This window comes from Panthera tigris, chromosome A3 (genome assembly GCF_018350195.1).
Source record: "Panthera tigris isolate Pti1 chromosome A3, P.tigris_Pti1_mat1.1, whole genome shotgun sequence".
Lineage (NCBI taxonomy): Eukaryota > Metazoa > Chordata > Mammalia > Carnivora > Felidae > Panthera > Panthera tigris.
In genome coordinates this window covers 87,380,434-87,408,235 of record NC_056662.1, presented here as the reverse complement: position 1 = coordinate 87,408,235, position 27,802 = coordinate 87,380,434, and the positions used below count along the sequence as shown (strand labels likewise).

General features: G+C 35.6%; 1 protein-coding gene and 1 non-coding gene across 10 annotated transcripts in view; both read right to left on the bottom strand.

Moving 5' to 3' along the window:
• ZNF638 (zinc finger protein 638) overlaps positions 1-27,802 on the bottom strand; it is a 138,353-nt gene that overhangs the window by 46,099 nt on the left and 64,452 nt on the right. For 5 of the 9 annotated variants that reach the window (XM_015538056.2, XM_015538053.2, XM_015538054.2 and 2 more), the window contains exons 1-9: positions 23,447-24,849; positions 18,296-18,357; positions 13,070-13,108; positions 11,792-12,084; positions 10,469-10,746; positions 8,472-8,618; positions 7,226-7,348; positions 1,799-1,857; positions 1,383-1,435 (exon numbers count right to left, since the gene is read on the bottom strand). In XM_015538056.2, coding sequence (XP_015393542.2) covers positions 1,383-1,435; positions 1,799-1,857; positions 7,226-7,348; positions 8,472-8,618; positions 10,469-10,746; positions 11,792-12,084; positions 13,070-13,108; positions 18,296-18,357; positions 23,447-24,757 — 2,365 coding nt within the window. In that variant the 5' untranslated portion in view covers positions 24,758-24,849. Of the gene's footprint in view, positions 1-1,382; positions 1,436-1,798; positions 1,858-7,225; positions 7,349-8,471; positions 8,619-10,468; positions 10,747-11,791; positions 12,085-13,069; positions 13,109-18,295; positions 18,358-23,446; positions 24,960-27,802 lie in introns of those variants that run through there. The other 4 variants (XM_042981691.1, XM_042981695.1, XM_015538052.2 and 1 more) reach the window with 4 other exon arrangements.
• LOC122237579 lies at positions 21,172-21,275 on the bottom strand. The gene has a single exon (XR_006216165.1). It is a non-coding gene; the product is annotated as a U6 spliceosomal RNA (small nuclear RNA).

Below are 27,802 nucleotides of genomic sequence, written 5' to 3'. Positions count from 1 at the left end.
ATATGAGTTCATGGTTTTCCTCAAATTCAAAGAGACCACTGCATCTAAATTTTCCTATTATAATCAATATTGCCACATTCTTCTAGTAAAAACCACCTAGCCTAAAACCTTGAACATTTTAAATTATTTTAATTTTAAATTTTATCCACTAAAAAATTCTATATAATAAAAATTCAGATTTTACCACCCCACACCATTTTAATTAACATTATTACATCCAGTCCCTATTACCTTAAAGGGAATCCCAACTGTGTTTTCTCAACAGGATTTTTCAATCTTTCCACTTATCCAATCTATGTAACAATCTAGTGGTTTATTCTCTATGGCAATTTCCCAGAGTCTATACTAATTATTACTAGGTCTTACACAGAAAAAACGGGGAGTACCTTAGCCAAGCTTCATCAACAGTGGGTTAAACAAAGCTAAACAGGTTTCTTTCCTGCCCTGCAGGATTTAATAATGGGAACATAGTCTATGAAATTTTTTTAAAGGGGGAAAAAAAAAAGAAGAAGCTGTAATACAAACTTGATCCAAAGTATCTTCCAGGAATTAGTCTCTAACACACCATATTCTGAGAAATGCTATTAACAAGGGTCAAACTTAAAAACTTCTCAATATGACTTTTCAAGGCTTTCTATAACAAAGTGATTCCCCAATTGTTACTTTTGTTTTATCATCTCCCTAAATGAAGGAATCTTCTGCACCTCTCTATCCCTCCTTCCCCATACATATTACATATGAATTTCTGAATAGAAATCCAGAATACACTGTACACTGGCTTTTCTAAAAGATAACACACAAAAGAATTTAACTTTCTAAATATATTTTATGTCTCTTTATTTTAGTTTTTCTGTCTCATCCTTCACTATCAAGCTATCTATTCTTACTAAAGTCAAGAGTGTTTGTTTCGGCAATAACTTCTTTCCAAACCTAAACAGACTGAGAAAACGCAGTTTATTGAAACTGTATGCAAAATTCACTTAGCTAGATACATAATAAATATCTGCAATGTTTTCCTGAGTACAAAGAAACAACTTCAACACAGAAGTGTAGTGACATCAATTTGTTTGGTCTGTTTTGTTTACTTTTGCACTCTCAGCAAACTTTCAAAATCAAAGGAGACCAATCAAGCAATCTTAACGTATTTTTATGTTTTGTCTTATTGGTAGGAGATGGAAGGAGGTACTATGGTAGGTATTTTACATACACTACCTCACTGAATCTTTATGTACTAAATATTAACCACTAGCTTAATACAGGGACCAATATGGATCCCTTTCACTAAAGCACAATAAACAATGTTTTTCTACTATCATCTTGCAAGAAGTTTTTAGTAAACTGACAAAATATACTTATTTGGAGGAGTATTAAAAGTAACTTACCAGCAGCACCTGAAGTCACAGTATCAACAGCTTTGGAAGCATCTAGATCTTTTCTATTGAAAAGAAAAAAAATTAGGCAAAGATTGAAATTTTAAGTTCTAAAACTTTTAAAGATGCAAAACTTAGATCTAAAAAAGTTTAGGGATGCCTGGATGGCTCAGTAGGTAGAGCACGAGACTCCTAATCTCAGGGATGTGAGTTCAAGCCCCACACTGGTCACAGAACTTATTTACTTACATACCTATATACGTAAATATTTTAAAATTTAAAGTTTAATGTATTCATTTTGAACAATGTCCCATTTAAACTGGAGTCAGGGTAATAAAATATATTAAAAATGCAGTTGTATAAAAATTTAAAAATTTTAATTCATATGCCCATTCATTCTAGCATTATAAAGTCATGGAATTACTTACTTTAAAGTAGATGCAGCTGTTTTCTTTGAATCTGATGCTTTTTTCTTCACCTCTTTGTTCTATGAAAAAGATTTTGAAAAAGAAAAAATTAGTTTTTTCCCCCAAATACAAAAGGCAATTTAGAAAGTACACAAGAGTACAAGAAATTTAACAAAAAACATTATTATGAAATTCAGATCAATTTAACATATATTTATTGAATTCTCACTAATTGCCAAGCACAATTTTAGGCACTGGAGAGTAGTGAATAAAACAAAGACCCTGCTCTCAAACGAGTTTAACTTCAAAGGGTAAGGAAAGAAAGACCATAAGGAAATTAAAAATATGTATATATCTGTTAGCAACAAGTGCTATGGAGAAAAATAACAGAAGAGGGAAACAGAAGCTCTTGTTGAGGAATGAAAAGCTGTGCAACTTTCAATAAGTTATCCAAGTCGCACTGAAAAGGTGATATATGAGCAAACACCTAAAGGAGATAAGAGAGCAAGCGAATCCTTGTATTGAAAGCATTCCAGACAGAAGGAACAGCAACTGTAAAAGACTTTTGAGATCCATGCCTATTAGCTTAAGGAATATAAAGGATGCTTGGGGTTGGAAGTAGAGGATAATTTTAGTTATATGCAGGTTGGGTTTCCTGAATGTATCCACCATGTCTTTTGTCTTCACCATTTTAAACTCTTTAATATTCACGAATAGACTTTAAGTTCCAAGAAGGGTGAAAGCACATCTGTCTTGGGGCGCCTGGGTGGCTCAGTCGGCTAAGCGCCTGACTCTTGATTTCGGCTTAGGCAATGATCTCACAGTTCCTGAGTTTGAACCCTGCATGGGGCTCCATGCTAACAACATGAAGGCTGCTTGGATTCTGTCTCTCCCTCTCTCTCTTTCCCTTCCCTGCTCATGCTCTCTCTTAAACATTTTTTTTTTAAAAAAAGAAAGCACCTCTGTCTTGTCACCACTATATCTTCTGCAGATACCACAATCCCTATAGTTTTTCAATTAAAATGAAATCAAATTCTCATCTGAATTCTGATTTTATCTTTGGTTTTGTCTCCTTGTTACTCATTAGAATTTTCTATAATGCTCAAACGACTGATCACTGTTTTCCAGCATTGCTTTTCATTTCCGTGCAATCTTCTTGGATCTTAGCTGACTGCTTGCTCTAGGTTTTAGAAGTCACGTCTCCATGAATTTTGCCAAAACATACTAAATTAAAAATTTTTAAGTCTTGTTGTTTTTGTTTTGTTTTTGCAGAGTTGAGCTGCAGCACTATTTCGTAGTTGCAATGGAAAATCTGATACTTTTTTCTAGATAAAGTGCTCCTGCTTCTTTAAAGAAAATTCTAGGAGTATGGACCACAATGGTCCATTTCTCTGGGGGAAAAAAACAATGCTTGCTTTCATCAGATTCTTGGTAGTGGCGGTGGGGAAAGTAGCTCAAAAATGTTTTAAGAATCGGTATTAAAGATTACACTGACTTATAACTAAAGGTAATTAAGTTTGTTAGAGTTGTGCAGACTCATTTTAATCCTTCAGGTTTAAATATAGGGATGTGGGAAATTTTCACCTTTTCTGTATCATTTATTGATTCAAAGTAGCAAAATGGAGAGAATATTCTTTGAATCACAGACAGAATCAAAGGCAGTCTTTAAATTTTTTTTTTCATGTTTATTTATTTCTGAGACAGAGAGAGACAGAGCATGAGAGGGGGAGGGGCAGAGAGAGAGGGAGACCCAGAATCGGAAGCAGGCTCCAGGCTCCAAGCTGTCAGCACAGAGCCCAACGAGGGGCTCGAACTCACAAACCGTGAGATCATGACCTGAGCCGAAGTCGGTCACTCAACCGACTGAGCCACCCAGGCGGCCCAGAATCAAAGGCAGTCTTAACCTGAAACGTCAAATGTGGACAGAAAACTTGTTTTGGTTTGACTATTCACGCCAAAAGTAAGATCTGGACCAAGAAAGCAATAGCACTGCCCTTCTTTTTCCTAGTTTGGGCTCCCAGCCTGTTTTTGGCTTGCTCTGGCAAGAAAGTTTGATTCTCCCCCTGTGGTAAAAGGCCAAGAAGGTTATCCATACACTTCCAATCTGAAAAAGCCATAGCTGGAATCCTGCATGGGATTTTCCTCCAGTCAATCCCTAGGAATGATGCTAGATTAGGACAGAAGAGTCATGAGTTAGCTTTGTAAGGCTCCTTCAATTCAGCACCACCCAAACTATATTTAGTTGAAGAAAAACAGTATTTTTGACATGTATAGTGCATATTTTCTAGTTTCTAGTGCTGATAGTTTCCCCTATTCAGTAATTACTATGAAAATCAGAATGGTAAATATGGTTGGGCTTTTCTTGGACCTCTGTTGTTACCTTACCAAACTTATCAAAAAGCTATCCAAGAGAATTATTTTAATCTTACTGAAATATTCTAATAACCTAGATGTATCCTTATTCGCCCATTTCCCCAGATTAAATTTTTCAGTATTAAATAAGACTGATCTCCCCAGTTTTCACAATTGAATGATCAGTCAGGTCTCGTTTGAGAGTAAGAGCCATTTCTCCTTCCTATTCTCAAGTTTGCATAAGTACCCAAAACCATTACTATTATTACAGTAGCCTGATTGACTAAATAAGTATTTTAAGTGGACCTCAGTGATTTTTTTCTCTTCTTCCCTTTAATCAATCTGCTAACCTTTCTTTCTTTCCCTTCTTCAGTCATTTGCTTAGTTCATTCTGCAGATCACTCCCAAATGAATCTAATCCATTTTGTGTCACAGCCCTGTTCAAAACCTGGAATAACATTTAACTGTCTTCAGGATAAAGTTTATGTTCTTAAATTATGCATGCAATTCTTGCTTCTCACTCCACCTCTGCAACTAGAGGAAGTTATATGTCACTGTTCTGGTAAATCAATTGTAGATAAAAGTTGCTCAGGAACTTATTCTTTCAAAAAAAAAAAATCAAAACCCATATTGCTTTGGATTTTTATCCCTCTCTTTCTGCTTGGAAGATAAAAATGGTGCCAGAGGGTATGGCAACTATCTTCATCAACGGAGGATGAAAAGTACATGCTAAAGGTGGTGGATCAGAAAAACAAAAAAGCTGGGTTCCTGATGACACGGAGCTCCTGTACCAACCGTGTACCACCTACCTTCAGACTTTCTGTTATGAGATAAATAAACCTCTCATTTATTTCATAAACTACTGGTGAGATTTTCTGTTAGCGGAAAATATAAGAAATTCTAATAAAATTGGTAATAATTAAGGTTATCATAAAATTCATTATTCAAGATAGGACAATGGAAATAAAGAGATGGCATGTCACAGATGTAAACCAGGATCATGGGTTACTTAGTAAGTAATCAGAAAACATAAAATTAAAAAATATAGATGCTTTATCAAAAAGCAATTTAAGTAATATTTATGATATATACAAATAAATGTAAGAAATAAACTTAACACCCCCTCCAAAATGTACATTATGGAAACTTTACAAAAGAACATTAGGAAAAGAAACTAAATGAGGTCTAAATAAACAGAGACAAGCCATCTTTCTAAACAGAAAGAGTTAGTATTATAAAAATTTCAATACACAATACAATATCAGTTAAACTCCCAAAAAGAGTTTTCAGAGAACTTAAACTGATTCTAAAACCAATACGCAGGAGTAAATGTTCAAGATTAACTAAATTTAAATAAGGAACAAAGAAAAAGGATTCTATCAGAAAGACAGGCAATTATATAAAATTATAATAACTGTAGTAATAACTGAAATCATGTATTATTGGAACAGAAATAAACAGACTGAGCTAACAATAGTCTGAAACAGATCTATATATGCAGGGCAATTTATACACATAAAGATAGCTTTTGAAATCAATGAAGAACCAATTAGGTACAAATGGTGTTCGGCTAATTGGCTCTCCATTTTGGAAATAATGTTGATCCCAATAACACATTATACCACAATTTATACATTAAAATAATAATGGAAGCATATCTTCTTGGCATTGATATAGAGAAGGTCTTCTAAAACAAGAGGAAAGCAAAAAAGCAAAAGCCATTAAGAGAGAAAAAAAAATCAACGTTGAGTACACTGAAACTAAAAACTTCATATATGGATATACATATAAACAACAGAGAGGAAGAAAATACATAGTACAAAATTAGTATCTAAAATCATTAACACCCCCAAATGAAATTTTTAAAGTTTATTTATTTTAAGAGCAGAGAAAAAGATGGCGTGCAAGAGGGAGGGGCAGAGAGAGAGGGAGAGAGAAAGGAACCTAAGAAGGTTCCTCGCTGTCAGTGCAGAGCCCAACACAGGGCTCGAACTCACAAAACTATGAGATCATAAACTGAGCCGAAATCAAGGCAGATACTTAACCAACTGAGCCACCAAGGTGCCCCCAAACAAAACTTTTTAATAGTTTTTTAAAAAGTCTTTTAAAAAATACAACCTAAAAGACAGATGGGAACAGATATTCATAGCTCATTAAAATAGTAATTAATAGCTAGTAATTATAATAGCTATAATTAATCTACATATACTAACATGGTTAGAGCTCCAAATCACTGATTGAAAAGTGCTACAAGGCCCCTATAAAGTAGGCATTCTTCAGCAAATATAATAATTACATGAAAAGAATACTTGTGAACAAAGCAAAGCTTACTGAATATTTCTAAGTACTTTCACAGACATTACCAATGGTTAAACTAAAGCATAAAAAATGTCCAAAAAGACTAAACTCATAAATATTAATACTTCTAAGGAAACACAAGTCCCAAAAGACTATATATACTCTATAATTCTGTTTATTTAAAGTTCAAAACAGGCAAAACTCAACTATAGTATTAGAAATCAAGTTAAGGATTACTTTTAGGCAGAAAGGACGGTGTAAGAATTCAGAAGATGTATGCAAGGGGCTTCCAGGATGTAGTCAATGTTAGTTTGTGACCTAGGTAGAGGTTTCACAGATGTTTGCTAACTTTGTTAAGTATTTTCTCCTGCTCTACTGCTTGCCATTTAATACTGTTTATAGTGCTATTTATATAAAGTTGTTAATTTCAATATATTTGAATCTATACACATACAATCTGCTGAGTAAACATTTATGTTTTATGCATTTTATGTATCATACTTTATTTTATTTTTACTGAGAGAGAGAGAGAGAGAGAGAGAGAGAGAGAGAGAGAGAGAGAGAGAGAGAGAGAGACACTCCACGTACAAGCAGGGGAGGAAGAGGCAGAGAGAGACAGAGACAGAAAATCCCAAGCAGGGTCTAGGCTCAGTGCATAGCCCGATGCAGGGCTTGATCCCACAATCCGGGGGTTATGACCTGAGCCATGCTTAACCAACTGAGCCACCCAGGCGCCCCTGTTCGTATCATCAAATTAATCAACAACAATGAAACATGTGTGATCTAAATCCAGTTTACCTGTGATTTTTTCTTTCCTGGAACACATATTTTCACATTTTTCCCTTTTATCAGAAGAGGTGTTGTTTCAATATACTTCATGACTGCTGTAACTGCCTCTTTAAATTCCATTTCCAAGTAAGCCTAAATAAAATGTATTATACTGTTAGTCAAAAATCTAACTTGTATGACTTGGTACTTTTTGTGGAACATAAAACTATGAAATTACCTCAACTCCTGGTTCCTTTTACCTCTTTTTGTTTTGCTCAAGTGTCATTTGATCTCTATGGTGTTTTCGCACATGAAATGGGACATTTAACCTTATAGAATTTCTACACTATTACCAAGAAAGGACGGGGAAAACAGGGGTCCGTGGCAGGCTTGTGGAACCATGAGACATAGGAGGCATGGCTGAGTAACCAGAGAAGGCAAGATCTGGTCTAGCGGCTTTAAGTCTGACATTTTTAAGTTTCTTGCAACAATGAACACTACCAACTATGTTCTCCTGTTTTGTCTCACAATTTTTTTAAATTTTTTTTGTAGTGTTTATTTATTTTTGAGAAAGAGAGATAAAGTGCAAGCAGGAGAGGGGCAGAGAGAGAGGGAGACACAGAATCTGAAGCAGGCTCCAGGCTCTGAGCTGTCAACAAAGAGCCCGATGCGGGGCTCAAACCCATAAACCCACAAACCCACAAACCCACAAACCCACAAACCGTGAGATCATAACCTGAGCCGAAGTCGGACGCCTATCCAACTGAGCCACCCAGGTGCCCCTTTTCTCACGATTTTATGCTCTACTTAGTCTGGGGTTGTTCATAATTTTAATGAACTTTACTGTGTGAGGCATAGGAATACACAAGTATGGTACACCAAAGTCATTTTTTGCTATAATCTTACCAGTGTGTAAAGCAATGGAAAGCGAACTATAACCCGTCACCTGTTTTCACAAGTAGTTTTTCTGAACAAACCCATGCCCATTCATTTGTATATTATTTATGGCTACTTTTGTATTACAATGGCAGTGTTGAGTATCTTCAATCTTACAGCAAAGCCTAAAATATTTACTATCAGGCCCTTTACAGAAAAAGTTAACCAATCCTTGTTCTAAAGGATATAAAACAGTATGCTGGGACCTTGTTCACTGCAATCTAATCATTTACATTAACTCTCAATTATTAATTATATATGTAGTAAAAGCTACTAAAAGATCCAACATCAGTCTTTATCAAGTAATAACTTTATATGCATTTTGAGAACAGAGACTCACTTCTTTTCTATAAGGAACAACGAGGACATCATTAACTTTTCCAAATGGTTGAAATATTTTCCTAATCTCTTCTTCAGTACAGCCATCCTCTGGTAATTCAGATATAAGAAGAACTGAACCATAATGCGAAGACTGGTCTTTCCGAAGCTATATTTGAATGAAAGAAAATTTTTAAAAAACTGAATTAAGCTGTGAAGTACAATAATAATTCCCAATGTAATTTCTGCTACCATTAACCTTAGTCCTTTAAGCAGACTTTTCTAAATATTTTAGCACAATTAAAAAAAATTTTAAATGCTGAAGTAGTAAAAACTGTTTTATATTTTACCACTCAACCCTAACAGTGGTCAGAGTTTATACATACACAATCACAAATGCTCTTTTCTGTTTAGAAGCATTTTATAATAAGCAAGACCTATGGAATAATCTAAAACTACTGAAGAATAGTTTTCTATATGAATCTACAAGGCCTATCACTAATGAAGCTGAAATTACAGCTTTGTTCACTCTGTGTTTTAATAATTGAAATGATATCGGGGCGCCTGGGTAGCTCAGTCAGTTAAGCATTCAACTTCGGCTCACACCATGATCTCGTAGTTCATGAGTTCAAGCCCCACGTGGAGCTGTCTGCTGTTAGCACAGAGCCCACTTTGGATCCTCTGTCGTCCCCCCCCTGCCCCCCACCTCGCACTCTATCTCTTAAAAAATAAACAAAAAAAACTAAGATTTCTAAAAAATAATAATAATAATTGAAATGATATGTAGGGGCACCTGGGTGGCTCAGTCAGTTAAGTATCCGACTTCAGCTCCGGTTATGATCTCACAGTTTGTGGGTTCAAGCCCTGTGTTGGGCTATATGCTGACAGGTCAGAGCCTGGAGCCTGCTTTGGATTCTGTGTCTCCCTCTCTCTCTGCCCCTCCCCAGCTCATGCTCTGTCTCTGTCTCTCAAAAATAAATTTTAAAACGTTAAAGAAATGATACCTAGGTAAGTATAACATTTAAAAAGATTCATATAAAATATGTATAAAATCTGAATACCCTGCAATATGAAATTTATCATCTATGTCAAAAACTGTCTCCCTCTCTCTCTCCCTCTCTCAAAAATAAACACTGAAAAAGTTCCACTGTCACCATCTACAAGTCTTGGGAAAAAATGAAAAGAACATTAAACATTAATTTAGCCTATTCCCCATATTAAAAATTTCTTCCCAACACTCTTCAAAATTGTGTAATTACAGGTAGATCATTTTAAGTGTATCCTTCTAAATATAAGCTCTTTGAAGGCAAGGAATTAGAACTGTTGAAAATATTTAGACAAGAGTAATAGGCACCTAAATACCTGAAGATTTGTTAATACTACAACACACTAAACGTCTGATAATTTGGCCTAAAATTAGCAATTACCCTAATGTTTTCCAGATGATTCATATACTATTTACTATAATAATTAACGTATGTAATAAAATAATACCTCAGGATTATAACTAACAGTCAAAATACAGTCGAAATACACCAATAAATCAGTACCAGAAAATAAGCTGTTCTACACTGGACAAGAGTATTTGACTTCTGAACTATACTTCAAAAAAGTAAAAAAATTGATTAAAAATGATCAATTCTCAGTAGAGACTTGTACAGCTTACAAAAACTCATTTATATTGCTGGTGATTACATTCACCTTACCCACCAAAGAGCAAAACTCATCACAACAACCTGTTTGTGTGGCTAGCCAAAACCACCAAACCACCGAAATGTTCTCACTTCTGTTACATCAAATGCCAAACCTCCAGGATTTATTTGTAAGCTATGAGATTTTGAATTATTGGGCTTTTACTAAATTCATAAAACCAACCAATGAAATATTCCATATCAACATACTTCAACAAGTCACAATTTCAAACTTTTAAAATATGAAAATAAAAAATCCAAGCAACTTTTTCTGTCATAATAAGACATGTATATACACAATTGCACTAACAATTCAAGAACTACTGACCTTACGCTGGAGAGAAACAGCTTTATCAGACACTTGTTTACATTCTGGTAATGTGTCATCTTCAATATTCTTGACTTTGTAACGAGTAGAATGTCCCCCTAAATTTGAATCACTCTTTGTAGAGTTTGTAGATTTTACTGATGGCTTTGATCCACTGCCAGTTTTAGGCTTTTGTGCTGGTGAGTGTCCTTTATCAACTGCTTCAAGATGCTTCTGTTTACTGAATTCTGACCCATGCCCGGATCGTTGTACTATATCTTCTAATGCTTTTTTTCTATCTAGTAAAAAGGACATAAATGAAACTTCAACTGAAGAGAACTTAAGGTGGAAACTATCTCATCACATTAGTAAAGAAAAAGGAAGAACTCAAATGCTCAAATACTTATCACATAGAGCTACTGTCAGACCAAACAGGAAGCAAATACACACAAAAAAATTCTGAGTTTTCAATTCTTCACTCATGAGCTTGAGTGGCCCTCAAACTTCCGATTTCAGAATCCCCCTTCACTCTTAAAAACTGAGGACTCCAAAGAGTTTCTGTGTTAAATTTATCAGTATTTACCATATAAGAAATTGAAATCGGAATTTTAAAATATTTACTAATTCATTTAACAATAATAATCTCCTGTGTTAGCATAAATAACATTTTTATGAAAAACAACCTTAATTCTCAAACAAAAAATTAGGTGGAGGAGTAGCACCACTGTGTATTTTCCCAAAGATATTCATGTTGCACTTAAAACCTGAATTATCATATCTGCTTCTGCATCCAGTCTGATAGATACATTATTTTGGTTGAAATGTATAAAGAAAATCCAGCTTCACAGACATGTAGTTGGAAAAGGGAAGACGCTGGAGACCTCTAAAAAGATCTCAGAGGAAACATATATGAGATATTTCTAGAAAGGTCACTAAACCAATATTAAGACACAGATTGAAAATATGAAAAATACCAAAAAAATTTTAAATTAACTCACGGCCAAACTAAGATGTTTGCCTAGCCATGGTTTTTAAATTTGATTCTGGGTAGACAGATAAACTCTCCCACATTTCTTCTGATACTTAATAAAAGAAGATCAGACTAGGTTGGGATGTGGGTCAATTTCACATAGAAATTCTAAACACAGAAATGAAATATTCCATTTTATTAGAAGGGCTAAGGCAAATTGCGCAAAATGTCAACTTTGGTTAAATCTTGACAGTAGCATACACGTCACCATTTCAAACTTATTAAAAATATAGAAATAAAAATTTCAAAAAAAAAAACCAACTGACAAATTCAGTCAAAATAAGTAGATCTATTATTCACATCCATAAGTGTACCTGATGATTTCACTGATCTCCGTGATGTCCTTTCAGGGCTAACTGATCGATAGCATTTTGGACTACCTCTAAATGGATTTCTCATTCGATATGGTGAACGGGATCTGGATCTGTATCTAGAAATGAAACGATGGCAAATTCTTGGACTTCGACTTCTTGGTCTGTATATATAGCGTATTGGGCTTCGAGATCGACGGAATCTGTGACTTGAGCTTGATCTCCTAGAATGTCTAGGACTGGGGGAATGAGAACGTCTTCTTGGAGTTTCATTTTCTTTTCTATTGCCTTCATTTCTACAAAGAATGGGTGAGGGGGGATCAAAAGATTCAGCAATTTAATGTAAATTTAGGTTATATTAAATAACAAAAGTCACTTTTTTTTAATGTTTATTTTTATTTAGAGAGAGAAAGCGCCAGTGGGGAGAGGGCAGTGAGAGAGGGAGAGAGAGAATTCCAAGGAGGCTCCGTGCTGTCAGCGCAGAGCCCAGTGCAGGGCTCAAACCCACAGTGAGATCATGACCTGAGCCAAAACCAAGAGTCGGATGCTTAACCAACTGAGCCATCCAGGCATCCCCCGAAGTCCCTTCTTAACAACAGATTATTAACAATACCAAACTCTGATACCATTTATTTATTTAAAACAAAAAACCTATGTTATGGTGCAATTCAGCCTTGTAGATAAATAAGAAACAAACAAATGTTTATCCCTCTAATTGCTTGGATCCCAGTTTTGCTAATATACAGACAATACCCTTCATCAATTTCCTGAGCTTTTCCTATATCACAATATAGACAATTACGTATTGAAAGTATTAAGTTATATAAAGAATTTAAGAAATGACTTACATAAACAAATGCTTTTCAACAATTTTTCCTGAGAGATTATACCAGCTACAAATATTAAAGTCTTTGACTGCTGTACTTGTATATACATACATTAAATAGGTACCTCCTAGGGAATATAAAGCTTATAATGAAACCATTCCTAGCCTTCAAGGCATTTATAACATAAGATCCCCGAAACATAAAATAATAACAAACGCATAAAGTATCTTCAGGAAAGACTAAAAAAAATAAAAACCAGAAGTTCACAGAGGTGAGCTATCATACTTAAGCTGGGTAATTAAAGATTCATAGAGATTGCTGCATTTGTCTGATGTTTCAAAGTGAAAACAATCAAAACAGGAACTCAAAAAGAATACCTTTAAAAAAAAAATACCTGTTTACTTTTAAGAGAAAAATTAAGTCTCAACAACACCACTATTCAAAAAAGAATTACCTTCTTGATGGGAGGATCTCAGGATTCCAATCAGGATACCTATTTTGAGAATAAACAGTATTAATGAACAGTTGAAATGAGACTATAAGTTTCAATTAATCTTTCCCTGCAATGTATCAGGACTATTCAAAACCTAAGTTTACATAATTTATTAGTAGATTAATATATGAAAATTTTCTTGGAAGTAAAGTATTTGAGTGTCTAATTCAAGAAATAATCAAAGCATTGCTCTAGTAGGCATTTCAAGGAAAAGAAACACATTCTCAATTTTGAAGACTTCAAAGTTTACTTAAGTAAAATAGGGAATACACATAAAAGTGTGTAGAGGTACAGAATTGGTACATGACACAAGTTTAGGTGGAGGTTAAAAGACAAAGACAGTTCATGCACTTTGCAGAACTCCAGGGGACACAATTCTATAGAATACAACATGTATGGAGCCCTTTACACTGTACCTAGTGGTTCTCGAAAAGACACATCTGGTGGGAAGAATCGGGAGAATTTGCAGAAAAGGCTGTTTTCCAGGTAGCCCTTTAAGGTCTACCAATAGGCATGGATCAAGGTAGGTTTCATTAAGTGGCGATACATAAAAGAATTTAGAGGCAAAATAAGTATTCTATTCCAGGAACTGGTCTGGCTGCAGCATGGAAATGATGAAAAGCAATTATGAGGGGAAAAACCTGCAACGGTGGCTCAGAATTACAAACGGTGAAGGTCCTAAAGGTAAGGAGGGTGCACATTAAGTAAAAGGCAATAGGGGACCAATAAACATTTCTGAAATGAAAGAGAACACAAGAATTTTTCACAACGACTAGAAATAAATATCTGGAATTATGGGGAAAGGTGAGGACTAAGATACTGAAAAATCAGGCATGCAGAAGTCACATATAGCACAAAGACTGTGTGAGACTAACAGAGAATACAGTTTATAGGAAAAAAGGGGCTGAGGACACCAACACTCAAGAGTAACGCAAAGACAAACCAATAAAAGAGATTAAGAAACCACAGAAAAAAAAGTAGAAGGAACAGTAACATCATAGAAGTCTAAGAAAAAGACATCTTCATCCGCAACTTTTCTAGAGAATCTGAACTTGGAAGGTTAATTGGAAATTTTGGAAAAAATTTTAAATTGGAAATTAAATCATTAAGCCAATTAATATTCAAAAACACAATTTCAATAACCAAGAGGAGCGCCAGGTAAGGAAATGGAAGCAGCCGACTCTTACAGCAAGTCACCTGGCAGGAAAATAAAGTCAGGTCAAAACCACAGTAAGGTAAAATGGCTTTTATTTGTTACTATTTGTCTCAGACAATGTTAGCAGGTTAACTCAACAGCAATTCTCAACTTCCTTCTCACTTGCCTGCCTCTACTACAAAGGCTAAAAAAAGCTAAATATTTGCTTTCCTAGCCTCCTTAGAACATAGCCAGTGATAGGTTCAAACGAATGAGACATAGGTGCAAAACCACTGGCAAAATTCTTCCTGCTTCTTGCCCCCTTCTTCCTGCTTTGAGAAACATGATGCCTAAAGCATCTTGTAACTATAAGGTGACAAACTATGAAGACAAAAAAAAAGTTAACTTTAATCCAGCATATCCATCACCCAGCATCAACAATTGTCAAAACATGAATAACTGTTTCATTTACACTTACCCTTTACTTTATTACCATCTAAGAAGATAAATTTCTGGTCTATGATATAACATTTAACAATAAGACCTCTAGGGCACCTGAGTGGCTCAGTTGGTTAAGCATCTGATTCAGTTTCGGCTCAGGTCATGATCTCACAGTTCACAGGTTCGAGGCCCACATCCGGCTCTGTGCCAATAGCACAGTGCTGCTTGGGATCCTCTCTCTGTCCCTCCCCTGCCTGCACACGCGCTCTTTCACTCAATCTCTCAAAATAAATAAATAAACTTTAAAAATAAACAAATCAATCAATAAAAGCAAGACCTCTGGAAGCGCTTAGCTAGCTCAGTCAGTAGAACATGTGACTCTTGATCTCAGGGCTGTGAGTTCGAGCACCATGTTGGGTGTGGAGATTACTTAAAAATAAAATCTTAAAAAAAAAAAAAGGCAAGCCCTCTGGAATCAAACAATGCTAGGTCTAAGTATACATGCTGACATTTAATGACCATGCATCTGAAACCCAGTTACTTAATGTGAGTAAGCTTTAGCTTTCTCACATGCACAATGCTAGAAATATAGCTGCTTGTCAACACAGAGGTTATTAAGTTCCTTGAGCTCTCCAGTTTATGGATTCACAAGATCTTGAGGGCCACTGTTCAAGAGTTAGTAGTATGTTTTGGATCCTCATTAGGCTGACTGCTAAAATACATGTTCTTGTCTCTGCTGCCAGGGCAGGAAGATAAAACATATATACTATTCTTCAAGTAGAGTTTGGACTATCTATATATTGTCTAACTAGTTTAAAATGTGTTTCAGAAGCATGGTACTCCTCGCAAAGGCAGTACAGCATAATGCCTAAGAACAAGAACCTAAGAGACATTACCTATGTCCCAATGTGATCAGTGTACACATCACCAATAGTTTTTGTGACAAAAAGTTCAATCTCAATTTAATTATAAGGAAACAAACAGAAAATACAAAATGTACTTTTGGAACATTCTACAAGACAACTTTCCTGGATGTTTCAAAAGAAGTCAACGCTGTGAAAGCATTCCTCTCAAAAAAATAAATGAATGAAATGAAATGAAACAAAATGAAATGAAACGAAACAAAACAGGCAGAGTAGGCTGTTCTAGCTTAAGAGACTGTAATGCATGAATCTTGACTGAATCTCAGATTGGGAGTGTGGTTGGGGGATAGGCAGGGATTCATTGTGGTTATAACAGATAACCATTGTAGAAAAATTTCCTTACTCTTAGAGGAGACAGATGTTGAATTGAGGAGTAATGTTACCATAACGTTTGTAATTTATTTTCAAATAGTTCAAAAAAGTTTGTATAAAAATAAAATAAATGTGGCAAATGATAATAATTGGTGAATAAAGATGAATACATGAATGTTTACTATCCTTTCAACTTTTGCAGCTTAGAAACTTTTCAGAATAATATGTTGAGTGTAAAAGGGGGGGGGAAGGAGGAAAGATCCATGGCTAGACAGACTAGTTGTGCCGATGATTTGCTGTGAGATAGCAAGGAAAACGACTCTCTGTGCCTTAGTTTCCTTCATGGTAAAATCACAAATAATCATTATATATACATTTCAAAAGGTTACTGTGAAGATTAAATTGTGTAAAGGACTTAGAATTAGGCCCAGCATACAATAATAAGAATATAGCTATTATTCTTCATTATTAATACTAAAATTCTGATGTAATGTATCTTTTCTCAGGTTAACCAACTACTCTTGTGGTATATTCCAGGAAGATCCAACAAAGACAAAGAGAGGAAAGAGGTAATAAACCTTAAGAACTAAGAACCTAAATATACATCAGCAGAGGAATGTCTATATAGATTAAGGTACAGAAACAAAAGGAACAGAATGTAACTTAAAAAAACAAAGAATATAGTAGCATATATTTTCCCATGGAATGATCCCAAGCACCTAATCAAATCCATTTTTTTGGTCATTATTTTTTTGCAGTGTAGAAAAAGTCAAGAAGGTATTATTCAAGAGCACATAACCTGAAAAAGGTAAAAATGTAGGCTGGAGTAATTAAGTGGCAGGCACAGAAAGCACTTTAAAATCAGGTCCTAAGTACAAGAAACAACAACAACAACAACAAAAAACCAGAAGGCTTTAATAGGCATACACATCATTTCCTCTAGTAAACTGATGGCAGTATACGTAGCTAGAATCCCCTTATTAGCATTAATGCCTACCTATAACAAATAACTCACTCCCACTTAAATCCCTCACCTTCATAAGAATTAGACATCCTACTGGGTATCTGAGAAAATTTATGGTTTAAGAGAGATCTTCCATTTACAGTGCTAGCTAAGCCCATCTAATTCAGATGACAAATTATCTCCATAAGTTAACTTATGCTTGCACAGCATCTATATAGGGCAGCAACTCCTATCTCTACTCATATACAGTCTATATGATTCAGGTAGGGCTTATTATCACACTCAACAGCAGGAGCAAGGACATGACACCAACACAGGTAGAGTACCCAATTCTTACAACCATTATACCTGATTTCAAGATGGACAACTAATTCAAAGTAGACCAAAAGAGTCAAACCAAGGACTTATGAGGAAAGATGTTTTTTTGAGGGTTATTGTGTGTTTCTATTTTGGTTTTAACTCCTGGAATTATTAACTATACAGTTCCCTTAAGTCTGAAACTATGGGGGTCATTTTGCTTTGTATAGGAAGTGTACCTGGGATCTCACAAGGCCAAAGCGAAGAGAACAGCCAAAGAACAAAAACATTTGACTGCTTTGATTTTTGTTTCAGTCTCCAAATTCAGCTGTTCCTGAAACTAGAACCACTTCTTAAATTTCCCAGTTGTATACGCTAATACATTTCCTTACTTTAGAAACTACTTTGAGGGGCACCTCGGGAGCTCAGTCGGTTAAGTGTCCAACTCTTGATTTTGGCTCAGGTCATGATCTCATGGTTTGTGAGGTTCGTGAGATTGAGCCCCATGTTGTCAGGCTCTGCCCTAACAGGGCAGAGCCTACTTGGGATTCTCTTTCCCCCCCTTCTCTGCCCCTCCCCAACGCGCATGTGCTCTCTCTCAAAATAAATAAACTTAAGAAAAAAAAACTACTTTGAGTTGTTTATCGTTTATGACCAGAAGAGTCCTGAATAATCTCAAAAAATTTTGGTGATGTTTTCATAAAGAACAAAACCAAATCCCAAACCAGCTGCACAAAAATCATTTCACCCAAAATGTTACTCTCATGTTTAGTATGTCAGTTTTAGTGACCAGTAACTTGACACACAACTATATTAGCACGTTTAATGACGGCAGGAGGAATACAATTTAATTTTGTTACGCCAGGGTTACAAGAGGTTCCTGTTAAAGTCTACGTACTGGGATTACATTAGGAGGGATTCAGAAGAAAAGATTGTATTTAATTCTCTCCTTTTGGGAAAAGATTAAATATACTTTATAAAGTATTTCAAACAGGCAATAATTTTCTCAAAATATTTTTCTCTAAAGTACCACACAAATGGTATTAAACAGTCACACTTGAACATGAACTATTTTGTAAATTTGCTACCTATAAAAAAGAAAAACTTGTTCTTACTGTTGACGTAGCTGGCGGCAGCTCTCAATATGAGTAGATGTATTTTGATGCTGAATCCAATCCTATTGTAAAAGGAGAAAAGTGCTGAAATTAGAATATTCCTCACACTGACTAATGAAATTAGGCTTTTAAAAATGACACAGGATACTTGTTTTTTCAAAAATTAACAAATCTAATTATAAATAACATTTGACTACTCATTAGTATTTCACAAAAATAAAAGGCCTCTAAATAAAGGCACTCAATACCAGACCTCATTGATGCCATTTTGAAACATTTTAGTATAGAACACATTTAAAAAATCATACCCATGGACACTCATTTTGAAATCAAATATATACTTAAACTTGGGGAAAAAAAAGCGTTGGTCAGAAATAATTCATCTCAAATATAAAAATACTCCAGAGAACACCAAAAACTCTATAATAAAACAGTATCTGAAATGGCATCTTCAAAACATAGTGTACACAACTTGTATCTCTAAATTCAAGCTAACAACATCAACAACAAAAACTCCTACCTCTTAGGCCAGTACCATTCCAAACAAGGTACCCACTATATTGACAAAGGATAAGATTAGTAAAAATATGAAAAACTGCTGATTAAATCTAATTTATTTTCAGGACTTACGGGAAAATAACACTATTTCAAAGACACAATATCCCTTACATATAGAGCTTTACAATGAACAAAATTCTCTCTTAATACATTACTTAATTTACAAATCTGCCCTAAAATTACATTCTATACCCATAAATAGTTCCTGGAAGATACATCCGATTAAAAAAAAAAAACAAAAGACAATACACTTTTCAAAGACACAGCCCCCCAAGTGAAAGTTAAAAGCAACATTATTACCGAATGATTTATTGTTTGTCTAGCATCTGGACAAGCAAAAAACTTACTAAACAGTTTTATATTTTAAAATGTTCCTTGAGGAAAATGTTATTCATATCCATTTCAAAAACATTTTAGTATGTCATTGCTACAAACTAGACGTTTCCACAGTTAAAACCACAGTTGACGCTAATTTTGGAATCTGCCTTGTCAAAAACTGTATGAACACAAGTGCATGCTATCTGCAATACATAGCAACAGATTATGAAAAACCCTAAACTATTTCATTAAGCCATGGAACTCATTGTGAATTGCAAAAAAGAAATGTCTGCATATCCTGCTCAACGCTACAAAACAGAAACCACAAGAGTCTCTAGTACTCCTAAACCCATGTCTTTGACGTTAACTGGACATTGTTTACATCAAACAGACACACTGGCAAGTAGTGGGTTGGGCATGATTTATTCAGCGACAAAGTGTTTTGTTTGAATAAGTTGCCATCATTTAACAATCCAGAGATTTTATCCCCAAATCCAGACTTACAGCTTTTCTTGAAAAAATACTAAATATGTATTCTGTACAGCAACTATCAGCTAATGCTGATGGCTGCCCTATTTAAGGCACACTCTCCAGTTTCACATATACGTTCATATATATGTGTATCGATACATATACGTATGCATATACATATACGTATACATGTGTGTGTGTGTATATATACACACATATATACGTATATGTATATACACACACTCTCTCTTCTGTTTAACAGGCTCACTTCACTCACTGACATTACTTGCTTTAAGCTCAGTAAATATACCTATGCCACCCAAATTTCTAGACTCTCTAGTAAGGGTATCCAGATTAGATTAAGGGTCCAAAGCAGTACTACCTCTCCAGAGAAAAAGTGGTATCACCTACTAAGCAGGAAATATCGTAAGCACTGTAGACTTGAGTGGGTCCAGAATCAAACTGTGAAAATACCTACCCACGTAAGAGCTCACTCTATCCTCCAACTACCTCAAAAATCTTTTATGTCAATTAGTATTTTCTCAAACTGAATTATTTCAGTCTGAAAGACAGCTTCTAAACCAAGGATAGCCCAAAAAACTTCTAAACCAAGGACAGCTCCTCCTCTAACATCTGAAAACCAATTTAGAAAAATACATTTCACATTCCGCTGTTGCCTTTTTCAGGCTATAGTTTTAAAGATTCAGCATGGGGAACATATTTGTCAAACGTTACTTTGCAAGAAAAAAATTGCAATTGGTAATTTACATTTATTGGCTACATTATTTACAAGGTCATTTACAAGGCAGGAAGATATATCACACAGAAACAAGAGGTAGTTTATACCATCTAAGTCCATGTTCACAAATCCCTATCATTTGATCATCCAGTAGTGAAGAATTCATTAGTTAGATCCATTATGCTGTTCTGTTAAAAATGTATGTGTTTTTTGTTTTGTTTTAAATGATGATCTCTGTGAACTCTAAAGCATCACTAAATGATTTCTTTTCCTAAGTTTTACTTTTATCATATTCACCCAGACTTTCACCATCTTACACTTGAGGAACTAGGGAAGCCTCATATTCAGTGCCCTATCTTATGTCTTCTCATTCCTGTATACCCTACATACATCTGCCAGATTTATCTAAAATACACTTTGAACATGTCACTTTTCATATCAAGAACCTTAAATAGCTTCTTAGTGCCTCTCACCTCAAGTCTAAACACCTTAAGCTAAGTTTTTGAAGGCTCTTGGTACTTACTATTGTTGCTGATGTCTGAAATGTCATCCATCTTCCCCTAGGTATATTTGAAGCCTACTCATCATTCAAGACCCATATTTAATCTACTCCATGAAGTCTTCCCTCCCCAATACTTCTAGTCCAGACAGACTCAATGCAGTTAGTCACTGTCACTCAATCTCCTCCAACTAGACTACAGAAGTCTTCTGATGTCAGAAAGTACATTTATACTTTTTTTCTTTTGTTTTCTCTTTATCTATATAAGAGATGGTAACTAAACTTACTATAAGAAATATGGAACATATCATGAATTTGCATGTCATCCTTGCACAGGGGCAATGCTAATCTCTGTATCATTCCAATTTTAGTATATGTGTTGCCCAAGTGAGCACTATTTATACTTCTTTTTAATTATATGCTGTTAAATACACAAAAGGTATTGATAAATTTTTAACACTGGCCTGAATGGATATAAGCCTAAATTCCATACAGAAATATTAAATCTCTCACCCCTACAGCATACCCAAACAAGTCAAATACAATCACCGAACCATTTGTTGACCTCTAATTTTTTAAATTCCTTAGATATGTTATTTTTCTCTTCAATGAGACTGTTTAAACTGCTTAAGACCAACATCTTCATTTTATATGGTTCTCATTTCTGCCCAGCATCTAATATAGTCATGTACAAAACTGATAATCAGTAAACACCTACTGAATAAACATACACCTTTTCCATTCTACAAAATAAATATTAAAACTTTAAGGGGCACCTGGGTGGCTCAGTTGGTTGAGTGTCTGACTTTGGCTCAAGTCATGGCCTTATGGCTCATGAGTTCGAGCCCCATGTCAGGCTCTGTGCTGACAGCTCAGAGCCTGAAGCCTACTTTGGATTCTGTGTCTCCCTCTTTCTCTGCCCCTCCCCTGCTCACACTCCCTCAAAAATAAACATTAAAAAAAATTAAAACCTTAAGTTCTTTATTTTAAAGATACCTTTCTTGGATTCATCATGACTAATTAAAAGTTCAAATGGAATACAGAAAGCCTATTTATTATTCAATTCAGGGCTTAGGACTGCTTAAAAACTATAAGAACGATGAATTATTCTGAAATTTTTTAAGACTTGGCTATCTCCCTTGATAGGGAAGGCAACTATTATTTATTTAGAACTCAGCAAATCTGACTAAAATGCGGGAAAATGCTGCTTTCCTTTGCTGGAGTTAACAAAATCATCAGCTGAAATCTGGTAAATGGGTATTACAAAGACAGTAAAAGGGCAGCACTGGAAGGAGAAAAAAACAAGACAATTAACACCTATAGGTTTTTAAGCCTATTCATAGTATACTACCAATTATATGCCCTTGAATCAAACTTTATTCCTGTGGGAAGTACAATTCCTTCCTGACCATTTGTAATATAAATCTATAAATCACATTAGTAAACAGAAGAAACACTGATTTCCAAACATGTATCAGTAAATAAAACATACTGGGAAATTCCTATACAAATCCAACAATTACAGTTGACCCTTGAACAGACACAGGTTTAAAGTGCACAGGTCCACATGGATTTTTACAGTACAGATATATTTTCTCTTATGGTTTTCTTAATACCATTTATTCTCTAGCAGTATTACTTATTATTGTAAGAATACAGTATATAATACATTTAACACACAAAACGTATTAACCAACTGTTTGTCAGTAAGGCTTCTAGTCAACAGTAGGCTGTAGTTTAGGGAGTCAAAAGTTATAACTGGACTTTCAACTGCACAGGAGTTGGCATCTCCAAACCCCAAGTTGTTCAAGAGTCAACTGTACTATCAAACAGTACATTCTACATTACTCTTCAGCACCTCTATAAAATACTTCCTTCTAACTATACTTCCCATGAAGGTACCTAAGGCCTTTTTAAAGATTTTTTTTCTCTCTAAATGTCTACCATTTTACACTATTCTCTAGCCCACAGCTGGTCCCCAAATAAATACTCTTTTTTTCCCCAAACAATTCCTCTTGACTCAATTTTGCTATGGATTAAGTCATTTTAGAAATCTCCTCATGAAACATTAGAAATCCTTGTCTAGCTAGAGTCAGAAAATATTTAAATCAGCATTAACTGTCTTTTAGCCCAAGACAGGTAGACACATGCAAGGCTACAATATACTATCTCTTAAAAGTATGCAGTACAAGTTTTTTATTCCATTTTTAAAATATTTTTATAGTAACAGATTCTATTAGACAAAGTTCACTCATGTGGAATTGTTTTATAAGTACACAACTTATGTTATATAAATTTTATGTTGAATGGATTTTCTAGGAGAACTAATCAAAAGTTCAAAGTAAATGACAAACTATGTGGTATGCCCAGACACAGGAATACAGAAGGTCTAACACTCAATTCAGTACTTAGGCCAGGGCTATTTAGATTACAACTAAACGGTGATGTTGCAATCAATTATTTCTGCCATTTCCTCAATGCCTAGTTAACACCAGCATAAATATGAAAATTCAGAGGAAATTTGGGCGCTGAGTATCATTATACAGTGATCTTTAAAAACACTCACCTTCAAATGACTACATTCTACGTTACACAGAGAACACAAATGTGGAAATATTCTTGGAGACGCTGCATAATAATCATTCATCATAGAGGGAGTTGGAAGTCTCTTCATCTTCTGGGCATCAGCATGTGAAAACTTTGGTAACCATGATGCTTTCACAATCCCAAAGGGAGACTGAATGGGAATGTCAGTCTCTGACTGGTAATTCTTTTTACTTCCTCCTGATCCATGTACGTTAGATGAATTAATCACAGGTTCACGTGGGATCCGCTCTTGTTGGCTTACAGCTGAAATTAATTCTGATGAAAAAGGTTGCTGGCTCATTGATGGAGGAATAAGAGACTGATTCATTGTCTGGTTAACTGTTTGGCTAATGGATTGACTGACGGATTTGACAGGTTCAAGGACTGACTGTCCTGAAATGTGTAAGCCTGACATCTTAGTTCCACTCTCAACTGGGAAAAAGGACTGATTATTAGAGGACTCACTGGGGAAGTCCATCTGTCGAAACACATCTTCAACAGGAAACATAGAATTACATATCACATTTGGAGTGGGAACAGATGCAGAAATGCTCTGCTGTGACCGAAATTCATTCTTGACCTCATCTGTTGGAATTTCAGGATCATAAATACGTACTTCAAGTGGATCTTCTGTGTAGCCATATTTGCTTGCATGCCCATAATCAATCACATTACTCGAAACTGCCTCATTACCAAGCGTTTCTTTACTTCTGCTCTGAGAAGGTAAATTAGGTAATCGGCGCCCCATTTTACGCATCCTTATATCCCTCAAGATTAATGGCATATTTTCAGGAGTTAGCTGTTCATCAGGATAGCGACTGAGTTCTTCTAAGTCTTCATTAGATAATCCAAAACTTGCTAAGATACTTGAGGCACTCTCTTTTGTATAGCGGCTCTGTACTTGAGGACTCTGTTCTGTAACCTGTGTTATAGAACTCTGTTTCACTCCCACTGATGCAGATATATGAGGCTCATCATCCCACCGGCTACCATGAGGCTTCCCCTTCTTTTGTTGTGCTTCGTGAAAATCCAATTTTTCTTTGGTCAATCTTGGATCAGTTCGATGCTGAGTTACCTGAACATTCATTCTCTGTGGTCCCATGTTCTGATAAGATTCATGGCCAGCAAATCTGTGTGGAATTCCACGAGCTCTCCCTGCTGGGTAAAATCTTGGAAGACCCATGGATCCAGGCCTCATAAATGGTCCTGGAGGCCTCATCCCAGAAGGGTTAGGTGCTCGTGGCCTCTGAAGTGGAAAGTTTCCTCGAGGATTAAACCTGGGTCTCGACATGGCTATTTTCAAGAAAGCCTGATTTAATAAAGTATAAGGTGGTGTTGAACTATGTGAGGCAACGGCATTCAGCTGCTGAAGCGCCAATTGAGTCTTAATCTGAGCAAAGTGCAAAGGAGATGGGCCCAACAGAAGTGGGTTTGCAATGCCCAGGTTCAAGGAATTCACAAGTGGTGCGAAATTTTCCAAGAATAACACAAAGCTGAAAGTTAAAACACAAATATTAGATCATTTTAACTCAAACTACTTCATGAAGTGGGTTCTACAGCCAGTGTAAAACATTTTGAAACAAAGCCATGAAACCATTCTCCATTTCATATACTTTTAGAGTGTTTATGAGAATTGTTAACTTTCCCAAAAAGGTTCTCTTCTTTTCTTTCCCGAATCCAGAACACAAACCCCAAAACTCAAGCCAGAGTTCACGTACAAAGTGTTGCACTGGGTGCTGTCCTAGGTGCTGAGCAGTAATTAACAACTCCTTTTAAATAATCTTGAAAAATATTGGGGATTTATTTCACACTTTGTTACTGGAAAAAAAAGATAAAGGCATTAAAACACTGGAAATACGCATACACTTAATATGTATGTTATGTACAAACCAGGAAAACAGAAACTGTAAGCCTAAAATTTTACAAGACCCACTTCTCTAAGACACAGTCTTCCCTGGAATAACATCTTACAAATTTCGTATAGCAATTAGACTATGCTTAAGTTCTGTCGTTAAATAGGTGTTTCTTTTAAGATGAAAACTTGTCACCAATAACTCAACTAGAGTCTGACAAGAGTGCAGTAGCGTGGCATTGATTATAACATACAACATAACAGGTAGCACAACCACGTTATATTTCTCTCAGATTCCCTCCACAACGTGAGGCATATAGGCAAATATATACAGATAATAGCAATGGCTAACTTTATACTGTTCGTGTGCCAGTAACTGTTCGAAGTGCTTCACATGGATTGATTCATTTAATTCTCACAACAGCCCCTTGAAATATGTAGTTTCACAGACAATGATACTAAAGCACAGAGAAGTTAAATAACTTGCACAGGTAATAAGCAACCAGCCTCAGATTTGCACTCAAGGTGCCCTATAATGCATGCTCCTAACCACTAAGAGATGTGAGCAAGAATATCTTGCAGTTCCCAGGCACTCTATTAAACTGGTTGCTGTCCAGCCATCAGAGCACAGCACAACTCATTCCAAGCTGATTCTCACAGAAAGACTTTAGCTATCATTCAGGACCAAGGTCAGCAGCCACCGAGCTTGTCTTTCCTCTGCCAGTTTAAAAAAAAAACAAAACAGATTGTCTGTTTTCCATTAGGTCCCTACTTTTATACCTGATAGAAATGCAAGGTGGGAAACATGAGGTCTCCAGGCATCTACACCTACAATGAAAATCCACACTATAGATCCTATTTGAAGATCACCACTTTCTAGGGACACATGGGTGGCTCACTTGCTTATTAAGCCTCTGACAGCTCAGGTCATGATCTTGCAGTATGTGAGTTCAGGTCCTGCGTTGGGCTCTGTGCTGACAGCTCAGAGCCTGGAGCCTGCTTTGGATTCTGTGTATCCATCTCTCTCTCAAAAATAAATTTAAAAAACCTTTTAAAATTAATAAAATAAAAGATGTTATGAAGATCATCACTTTCTGGCTCAAGCTACAACTTCATCGATAATTCCACTATACCCTTTTATTTATACATAATGTTAGTGAAATGTTAATTAAGCTAAGAAATGGGCTTTATCCGGTTAACACACTCTCTTCCAACCATCTCTTCCAATCAAAACAAACAAAACAACTCTGCCTGAGACCTGACTTACTTGATTTTACTCTTCCTTCAAGGTCAGCCTCCATTAAACTTTTCTTGATCACCAAGGCCCAGAGTGAGTATTCCAACAAACTCTTGTTTGTTGCTTGTACCATTTGGGACTCCTCCATTTTACTATGCTTTTGCGTTTGTCTGTGTTGTCTTTTTCAACTATAACCATTAATTAAAAGTATATATTTATTGAGGCACCTGAGTGGCTCTGTCAGTTAAGCATCTGACTTCACTCAGGTCATGATCTCGCAGTTTGTGAGTTGGAGCCCTGCATCGGCACTCTGCTGTCAGTGCAGAGCCAGCTTCAAGCCTGTCTTCCTCTCTCTGCCCTTCCTCTGCCTTGCAAATGCTCACGCACGTTCTCTCTCTCTCAAATAAACATTAAAAAACTTTTTAAAGCATGTTTATTTTCCAAGCATATAACCCTACTCCTACTTAAAATACCATCAAATATTTGTTAAGCTGTTTGAATGACCACATCCAAAGTCCTCATTATTAACAGACATAGATTATTAATTTTCAAATTAGGATGAAACACAACACTACAACAAAAATTACACAGGCTTCTAATTCAACAGATACAAGCAGCAGACAGAAGTTTACTAAAACAATGATACCCAATTCCCTGTGAATAATGTTCATTTATAACAAACTCCAGGTCTTTTTAAACAAATCATATTAAACTGTGTCTACTTTCTACAAAATAGAAATATTTCCAAGAACAATGTTCTCTTACGTAAGCAGTTTGTCATCTAGTTACTCAAACTCTTTCAGCACCATTTTCCTTATTAACCGGTTAAGACTCCTCTCACAACTTTAGGAACACAAATTATCCCAAATATTGTTTCTCCCCCATAAGAAAACCAAAAAGGAACACATTTCAATCAGTCATCTAATTATCTCATGGAATTGTGAATAATTATCATTTAGAGGTATCTATAAAAAACTTACCTATTTCCTAAGTGCCTAGCACTGTATACATTTACAGAATGCAAGACAGCAGACCTTCACAAAGTGTATTCTGCAGAACTTACTATCCCGTAAGATTGTAGGACTTCGCAAACAAGTTCCAAACAAAGTCCCTGCTCAAGAAAGTCGCAAATGCATGCACTAGTTACTCTTCCTAGAGGGACATGATGCTTACTATGTATTGAATTAAAAGGCTCTGAGATGCCCTGTTGTTTATCAAAAACCTTTTTTCATTTTGTGCTTCCTCAA